At 37.4% G+C, this 10,000-nt stretch overlaps 1 protein-coding gene across 1 annotated transcript in view; it reads right to left on the reverse strand.

Annotated features, from left to right (window-relative positions):
- Positions 1-3,148: 3,148 nt before the first annotated feature.
- Positions 3,149-10,000, reverse strand: part of LOC144956696 (exostosin-1a-like) — a 71,069-nt gene continuing 64,217 nt past the window's right edge. The window contains exons 8-11 of the mRNA XM_078887355.1: positions 9,969-10,000; positions 8,202-8,362; positions 7,111-7,240; positions 3,149-4,802 (exon numbers count right to left, since the gene is read on the reverse strand). The exon at positions 9,969-10,000 is cut by the window's right edge and continues 58 nt beyond it. Of these exons, the coding sequence (XP_078743481.1) occupies positions 4,506-4,802; positions 7,111-7,240; positions 8,202-8,362; positions 9,969-10,000 (620 nt within the window). The 3' untranslated portion in view covers positions 3,149-4,505. The remainder of the gene's footprint in view (positions 4,803-7,110; positions 7,241-8,201; positions 8,363-9,968) is intronic.

The raw sequence follows: 10,000 nt of genomic DNA on the forward strand, positions 1-10,000 counted from the left end.
TAGTACAAATGTAAATCAAAATCATAACCTAAAGATATCATAAGCTAAATTATAAATAACCAAGAACAAACAGGCAGAAGATTTACAGAAAAAAAAAATATCCCCTGTCAAAAATACAATCACAAACCAAAGAAGCAGGATAGGCTAGTAAAGAGAAGAAGAAACGACATCACTATCTGGTGTCATTCATCTCTCAATATTGAAGATGCCAGCCACAAGCATCCTTGATAATAATAAAATATATACAAACAACTGCTATGGTCAAAAAGAAGTCAAATTTATGTGGCCAAAATCTTAACTCTCTCAACCCTAACGTTCTAGCTCTGTGCCATCCTCGCTCCCGAGAGATTTTTGGTGCTTTTCAAAATTGATTTTAAAAAACATACTCAGCGCTTTTTAAAATTGATTTTAAAAAACATACTCAGTGCTTTTTAAAATTGATTTTTAAAAACATACTCAGCGCTTTTTAAAATTGATTTTAAAAAACATACTCAGTGCTTTTTAAAATTGATTTTAAAAAACATACTCAACCCGATCTAAAAGTAACAAAAATGGCATGTACATAGTTTTTAAATCAAATCCTATAATTACATTAATTCTACAACAGTAGCTTTAATAATATGACCATAATTTGTCTCAGTAAAATATATTTAATGATGGGGTAAAAGTAACCAAGGGCCACGGAGAAAGTCGGTGTTAGGGTCGAGTGAGTTAAAACAGAGGTCTGACATTGCATGGCATGGATTGAGACTGTCATTCCCCTAGTCCATTCAAACTGTACTCAAACCAGTATGTTACAATGAATGATGTTTGTTTTTGTTTTTATGGGTTTTACGGCGCTTGCAACACATTTAGGTCATATCAGCGCCAGTAAAAAGGAAGAAAATGGGATAGTAAAAAGTTCTAGAATTACAATTAAAGCACAAAAGAAAAGCTAAGACAAAGGGGAATTGGGAACAAATAGGGATCAGATGTAGATTCCAAGAGCATACCATCAATGTACTTAGTTTGAGATCACCTATAAGTCTCATCCGGACACAAGCACAAAATCCAACAAAGAGGAATACACTCAAATGCTTACATTATAACAATACATAACAGAGATGATTTACAAGGAAAAAAATATCATCTCCCAAAACAATAACTATGCATTTGACAGTTTCCCTCCGAGCTAGGACTCCGGCCAGGGCCAGAACAAAACCAAGTAATCTCATTCCAAGACAAAGACAGAAAGCATGTTGGAAAACTGATATAAAGGTATAGAAAACACATTATGTACCTCCCTGCCCACTATGGGAGTCCATTCAAACTGTACTCAAGCCAAAATGTTAGTGAATGACATAATCAGTCGGATGGTGAAAAGGTTTGAACTGAGATATTGACAAGTTTCGGTAGAAGGTCAATTTTTATCAAAAATGAGTTCTTGTCATAAATGATTAAATCAAACCTTTTTGTACATCTTCGGGAAATATCAAAGCTTAATTTCCCTTCTAAATATTTTTACAGCTTGTCAAGTTGAAAAAGTATGAAATTTAAGAAAAGTTGCTGGATACCTTTCCCATACATCTGACCATAACTTCATGAAAAAACACCCGATTTACTTCAAATAAAATGCTCTGGGGCGCATTTTCTTTCAGAAAATGCAAAAAAAATGCAAATCCAAAATTTTCACCTTCCGGCTGATTATGTCATGCACGGACCACAAATATTGCAATCAACTAGACTATTTAAAGCTAGATAATACCCTGCTCTATGCAAAGTGCAAATAAATAAAAAGCACCATTTTTGGTTTAAAGGAACTTTAAAAATTTTAAGAGCTTTTACAAACTTGACATGAGGGATTTTGTAGTCAAGTGTTGTGAAACTCCACCTCTGTCCTTTAAGTTCCTGGTTCAAGTCCTGCTATGGGTAGTGGAAAGTTGAATCCGTGGAAAAGCCTCTTTACATTCTCTCACCATACTCAGGTGTAAAATGAATACATGGCCAGTAACAGCCTGTCTATCTGTTTTGTTTTTAAAAAAATTGTAATGGCATCTTTCACATTTCACGTCTTCATCTACAAGTTAAGTGTAGCTGTTTGATTGTTAGTGTTTGAACAGGTTTAGTGTATAATGTTTCATATCAATGCTCTCGTCTTTTAAATGTGTATCAACAAGTATCTGAGGTAAAGTAAGAACAAAATGGGACCGCTCTGAGAAAGATCAGAAATGAAGTCCCATCCCTACAACCATCTACACACATCGGCAGTCTGAGTGAGGCAGGCCGACTTGACGCACGGCCTTGACACGGAATCCCCTCCACCGACAGGCACAGATTGCAACATTAGAAAATATTTTTTTAAAATGTAGTGTAAATCGTCATTATGATCACAGATCCATTTTAGAGTAAAATAACAACATTTTTTACCAAAATTCCTCTTAAAATTTAACTCTTTCAGAGCCATTGGCCGCCGCACTGTGCGGCCAGAGCAGAATCTGTTCTACTGGCCAATGGCCGCACAGTGTGGCCAGTCTTGAAAGGCAAAAATAATAATGTAATCCAATTCTACTTTCTACAAAAGTACTGTAAATTGAACCAATGGTATCATTTCTTCCATCAGAACATTCAATTGGCCTTAGGTAGGTATTTTAATTGAGATTTTGCGCTGAATTCGAATGTCGCTTTGTCTTAGCTTGTCATTCTCATGCTGCCTCAATCAGGTGTCAGCCATTTTGTGACGGAAATACCAATATAGCCTCAGCACTGAAAGAGTTGGCAATAATGACCTTTGAACCTAGTCTCTTTAACACATAAATAAATATTAACTTGATGGAAAATAATATTATTCTCAAATCTGAGAAGCCATGTAAGTGAAAGAAAGAGAGGAAGAGAGAAAGAGAGAGAGGGGGGGGGGAGAGAGAGAGAGAGAGAGAGAGAGAGAGAGAGAGAGAGAGAGAGAGAGAGAGAGAGAGAGAGAGAGAGAGAGAGAGAGAGAGAGAGAGAGAATATAAGTAGGAGTGAAATATCTGTTCAATGTTATAGTTATCATATAACGTTATAATCAGTGTAACTAAATGACAAATTGCCATATTTATGGACAATAAAGATCTATTATTATTATTATTATTATTATTATTATTATTATTATTATTATTATCATCATTAATTCTTTTTCTGTTTTTACTGCAGTTGTTGTTTTTTACCTTGTTTTAGTGTCCCATCCACTATAATGTTTGTTTGTTTTTAAGTGTTTTACGGCACTTGCAACACATTAAGGTCATATCAGCGCCAGTAAAAAGGAAGAAAATGGGATAGTAAAAAGTTCTAGAATTACAATTAAAGCACCCAAGAAAAAGTAAGACAAAGGGGAACTGAGAACAAATAGGGATCAGATGTAGATTCCAAGAGCATACCACCGATGTACTTAGTTTGAGATCACCTATAAGTCTCATCCGGACACAAGCACAAAATCCAACAAAGAGGAACACACTCAAATGCTTACATTATACATTCAAAATAACAAAATATAATAATACATAACAGAGAGATGATTAACAAGGGAAAAAATATAATCTCCCAAAACAATAACTAAACATTCGACTGTTTCCCTCCCAGCCAAGGAACTCCAGCCAGGACCAGAACAAAACCAAGTAATCTCATTCCAAAACAAATACGGAAAGCATGTTGGAAAACAGATATAGGGGTATAGAAGACACAGTATGTACCTCCCTGCCCACTATGGAAGGTCAGGAACCCCACCCAGTATGACATAGAACAAAACTGTCCCAAAGAGACAAATAAATGTAAATTTTAGTTTGCATTTTGCTATCAGCTTTGTATGGCAGTGCATCAGACACCACCAATCAAATATCATCTTATAATAGGATTCAAAAGTCTGATGTCACGTCCGCCCAGCAACGAGCAGCTTGGTTGTAAACAAAGAAAATCGGTACTTTTTATTCTTCATGCTGGCTAGATGTTTCTCACATGCCATGTGATCAAAATGTATAAAAGTCAAAATATAATCAGATTTATTATGTTATTCTCCTCTGGATACACTTTTATGCTCGTCGAAGAAATATTTCATAAGGGCGTCCGCCATTGTTCTGATAGTTTAGAACCAGTTACTATGCATCATTATGAGGGAAGTGACATCAGGACTGTTAAAGCCTATTGTACACTACAGACAGAAAACGACTGTCCACAAATGAGATAGCAGTTGATTATTATTCACATCCTTAAAACTTTTTAGAGTCTAACTCACATGAGAGGTGAGATTGTTTTTTTAAAATTTGATTAAAATTTGGTTTTTCAACAATGGCGTGTATTTTTTGGAAAAAAGATACAGGGGAATAGAAGACACCTACCCACTATGGGAGGCCAGGAACCCCACCCAGAATTGAAGGGCATTACAGGGATGCATTCTCTTTATAAATAAGTTACCGAGCAACACAACAGCACGTCATCATCAATACTATTATTCATGAATCCCTAACTACAACTACAGCCTACCGGCTTGACCGTCGTCAAGAATTGACCATTTCAATCTGTCTGTATTTCTTCCTCATGTTGGACACGGGGTCCTTGAAGAGCATCGTGTCCAGCCGGACCACCGAGTGCAGCAACGGCATGTAGCCAAACGACTCCACAAACTGTTCCATGCATTCCTGGCGTTGCTGGAAATTCTGGACGTCCACCCCGTTGACCACCGATGACCTTTGGCCTGTGTTGGAAGCGGTGGCAGCCGCAGCGGCAGCAGCGACAGCAGCAGCAATGGTGTTGGCATTGGGTCCGGACTCTTTGTGTTGTTTCCGTTGGGTCAACTGAGTGAAGAGATAAAAATGAAATGTGTTAAAGCTGACAGATAGGAAATAAAGCGTGTTAAAGCTGACAGATAGGAAATAAAGCGTGTTAAAGCTGACAGATAGGAAATAAAGCGTGTTAAAGCTGACAGATAGGAAATAAAGCGTGTTAAAGCTGACAGATAGGAAATAAAGTGTGTTAAAGCTGACAGATAGGAAATAAAGAGTGTTAAAGCTGACAGATAAGAAATAAAGTGTGTTAAAGCTGACAGATAGTAAATAAAACGTGTTAAAGCTGACAGATAGTAAATAAAACGTGTTAAAGCTGACAGATAGTAAATAAAACGTGTTAAAGCTGACAGATAGGAAATAAAACGTGTTAAAGTTGACAGATAGGAAATAAAACGTGTTAAAGTTGACAGATAGGAAATAAAACGTGTTAAAGCTGACAGATAGGAAATAAAACGTGTTAAAGTTGACAGATAGGAAATAAAACGTGTTAAAGTTGACAGATAGGAAATACAGTAATACATTAATAAAAAAAAACAAAAAACAATCAGATAAATTGTAAACTCTTTGATACCAACTCAAGATAAAAACCAAAAATTCAGAATATAGATAGTATGGCCCTTGGCAAAGAAGCTCACAACATTGCCATCCGGAAGTATAACGGACCAACACACAAAACTGTGTGTATCCATGAACATTTATAGTCGGGTTAATACAATTTGTGAGAATTACTCAAACAATAACAAAAAACAATAACAAAGACCTGAGTGACGTCAACTTCGAACTATCTATAGCGCAATATCCACTAAACGTGCTCAAAGTGATGTACGAGGAGTCCCAAGCCAATAGCAACACTTAACATGTAAGACGAGACATGATGCTGTAAGGCAATATTACATTTTTTTTCCCGACAGAGGCAACGCTGTCAACAACCAGGTACTCATTTTACACCTGAGTACAGTGGCTATGAGTAAAGAGCCTTTTCCAAGGACTCAATTATGCACCACTCAGAATGGAACTCGAACCCTGGTCACACAACTAGACCACAATTCGCTATAAAAATATTTGAAGCTTAAAATATTAGTCATATCTACATTAGTGATAAATAACAATGTGAAATTAAATGTAAATTTCAATTTCATATACAAAAACAGATCAAATGGACGTTTCGGGTTTCCCCTTTATTAACAAAACAGGACAAATGAAAGAAACACTACAGTCAAATGAGATAATGTGGTAGTGGCGTTGTTAGTTTATATAGTTTATTTTTTTTATTCTTTGACATTATTCAACTCATATACAGAAAAGTGATAAAACATGGAACGAGATAAAAAAGTTAGCTCGGAATAGAGAAGGATGGAAACTGTTTGTCTGTGGCCTATACCCTGACCCAGGGTGAAAAAGGCAATGATGATGATGATGATGATGATAGAGAAGGATGGAAATTGTTTGTATGTGGCCTATACCCTGACCCAGAGTGAAAAAGGCAATGATGATGATGATGATGATGATAGAGAAGGATGGAAATTGTTTGTATGTGGCCTATACCCTGACCAAGGGTGAAAAAGGCAATGATGATGATGATGATGATGATAGAGAAGGATGGAAACTGTTTGTCTGTGGCCTATACCCTGACCCAGGGTGAAAAAGGCAATGATGATGATGATAGAGAAGGATGGAAATTGTCTGTCGCCTATACCCTGACCCAGGGTGAAAAAGGAACGATGATGATGATGATTCACCTCATACGTTCAGAGATTTAACCCACTCAACCCTAACACCGACTATATCCGTAGTTTACCCGGGTTACTTTTACCCCATGCCTATTTATTACATTTTTCTGAGACTAATTATAGGCGTAGTATCAAAGCTAATGCTCTTAATTTTTACATGTTAAATGATTGTTGAATAAAAATATATATGCACATGCTCATTTTTTTTTTCTTTCCAATTTTGAAAAGTAGCAAAAATTTCTAGGATTGAATGAGTTAAAAAAACCTCCAACTTATGTTAAATTATGTTATATTGTTGTGTTCTTTTATAGGGAAAGAGATGAGTGGAAGAGTAGCGTCCCTTGATTGGACATCACCTTACAGAGAGAACGTCAACATGGTTTTGCACATGCGTCTCTCTCGTCCTCGCTTTCGGTGAAGTGTCTCCGGAAGCGAGGACTAGAGACGTATGCGCACAACCAACATGCCATTCTCTCTCTAATAACTTTTCCGCCGGTGACGTCCAATCAAGGGACGCTACTCTTCCGCTAATCTCATTCCCTATACTTATAATCTTTTGCCACAGCCACTTTTGTTTGCATACGTACTTTGATGGGAGATAACCGAGTGGCATGGGAGATGACAAAGTTCATCAGAATGTCTTCACACGTCCCACACTCCTCTACCTTGGACAACAGCATTGAGTTGGTGTAGTGACTGTATAAATAGTTGTAGTATCTGGATGGAAGAAGACATATTTTGATTTGTTATAGTTATAGTGAATGACATAATCAGTCGGATGGTGAAAAGGTTTGAAGGTTTTAGGGTATTACATTTTAAACTGGTTAAAACACTGCATATACTACTAATAAAAAATACGTAAGATTATCTTTGCTCCAATTTCATCAAAATCTAAATTCAACTTCAGCACTGCCTTTATTTTATTATAAAAAAACTCTCTCTCTCTCTCTCTCTCTATCTATCTACCTATCTCCCTCTATCTCTCTCACTCTCTCTCTCTATCTATCTATCTATCTCTCTCACTCTCTCTCTCTCCATCTCTCTCTCTCTCTCTCTATCTATCTATCCCCCTCTATCTCTCTCACTCAATCTCTCCATCTCTTTCTCTCTCCCTCTCTCTCTCTCTTACACTGTTTGAATTGAACGCCTTGGATATTCCTAACTCTTTCCTTACCGATCATTTTCAGTATTTTCCCAAAATGGCAGACTTACCCAGCAGGAAAACAACTTTATGTTAATATCAATGAAACAAAGATCATTCTTCAAAGTTTGTGATGTACAAAATAAATCTGACTAAGCAGTGCTGATGGGAAAAAGTGACAAAAAAGGAAAAAGGAGGAAAATTATGAATGGTTTTCTTTACGTCACATTTTTACTTCACCAAACCCCCACTTTTAGAGCCGTTGAGATGATAAACTACTCTAGCTATCTTCTGGATAGTGGGGAATCTGCACCAGTTTGTTCCACCACACATCAAATCTCTCAAAGCCAGAAAATTTGATTGAGGAAAGTGTCATTTTTTAAAGGAGGAAATTCCTCCTCTGACACAAAAATTGCGGATTTCAGCGGATCCGAGGAAAACCATCAGCACTGAATAAGAAAAACGTATATTGTGTCGGATCAAATGGGACGATTTTGCTGTAGGTGGTAAGGAGAGGGTTAGTGCATGAGACTTTACCTGTGGTACAAGGCCGCCGAGGTGAGCACCATGGAATATTCGTTGGTCCACTTGGATGAGTAGCGCCATCTGTTGGTGATGTCATCCCAGTAGTGGGTACGAGACGGATACCCTACAATTCTATCTGGGAACTCTTGCCAGACACCAAATGCAAAGTCAATCTGTCACGGAAAAACCACCATCTTTGAATGAGCTAACACAAAAATATATTTTTTTTAATCACTCATAAACAATATCAGTAAAGTTCTTGCAAGACATAATTTCTTTAGCAAAACAGGCTCTACAGCACACTGTTCATTTTCTTTAAATTTCATAAGTACAAAAGAAATTTGAATAAGAAAAATGTTGGTAGTATCGTAATGAATGTGACGATTTTCCTATAGCTGGTAAGGAGGATCGTTAATTCTTTTTTTTTTTAATTTCCAATGGATAAACGACACCAACAGTAACACTAGTCTACAGTCAGGTTATTGTTTGTTTGTTTGTTGTTTTTAGGTGTTTAACGGCGCTTTCAACACTATTTAGGTCATTTAAGCTCCCCTTTCTGTCTTTTATCAATTTTTATCGGCCTTGAGGGGCCATAGCTGCTCAATCGTGTACTCAATCCACTAAATGTGCTCAAAGTGCTTTACAAAGGGTCCCGGACCAACAGCAACACGTAAAATGTAGAACGAGGAACAAGCCAGTTAGGCGATATTACAATTTTTCCGATAGAGACAATGCTGTTGACGGCCAGGTACTCATTTTACACCCAAATACAGTGAGAGAATGTAAGTAAAGAGTCTTTTCCAAGGACTGCAGGAGTTCACATCCCTGCAGATACTTTAAAATTGTAAGCAGATCGACCGACTGGAACAGAGACTTCAAGTCCCTGTTTTCATAATGTTGTGACCTTATTTGTTCTAACTCTGTACATTCAATTAAAATGTGTTGAACTGTGAGGTCACAGTTACATCTTCTGCAGAGGGGTTTTTCATCCCTCTCCAGAATAGGTCTACCTGATGAAAATAACAAGATAACGATGGTTCTGGAAAACATCAGTAGAGCACTTGCCACTTATACAAAAGGACCGAGATCAATCCCAAATAAGTCGAGATTTTTTTTTTTTTGTGAACCCCTCTGTCCATCCAGGAATGATTGGGTAGCTGGGTCTTTTTGACCTGACAAAAAGTATTTTGCAACAGACTAGCATCCTATCCAAAGTGCGATAGAGCATGATAAATGTAGATGGCGCTTTTGTCTGTTTCAAGCTACAGAAACCTGGATAAACCCCAGCTCCACAGGCTTAATGGCTTTGAAGAACTAAAAAACTAGAGCTTTTATATAGCGCAATATCCACTACAACGTGCTCAAAGCGCTTTACAAAGGGTCCCTGACCAACAGCAACACGTAACATGTAGAATGAGACATGATGCCTGTTAGGCGATATTACAATATTTCCAACAGGGACAACACTGTTGACGACCAGGTACTCATTTTACACCTGAATATAGTGAGAGAATGTAAGTAAAGAGTCTTTTCCAAGGACTCAACTATGCGCAGAGCGAGGCTCGACCCCCGGACCTTCTGATCCGAAGGCAGGTGTTATACCACTAGACCACATAGCCACAGAACTACTATTCATAAACTCTTTTGGAATACAATATCCATTTGTTTTAGTCTTTTCCACACTGATGATGCATCTCAAAGTGCTTGAATTGTAGTAAAAAATACAGAAAAAACCCAGGGTTTTTGACAAAATCCTATGCTTATGACTGTGTCCGTTACCTCATCTGTGGTGAGCAGAACATCCTCATCTA

Source organism: Berghia stephanieae, chromosome 11 (genome assembly GCF_034508935.2).
Source record: "Berghia stephanieae isolate SIO BIC M18660-M18661 chromosome 11, UCSD_Bste_1.3, whole genome shotgun sequence".
NCBI classification, from domain to species: domain Eukaryota; kingdom Metazoa; phylum Mollusca; class Gastropoda; order Nudibranchia; family Aeolidiidae; genus Berghia; species Berghia stephanieae.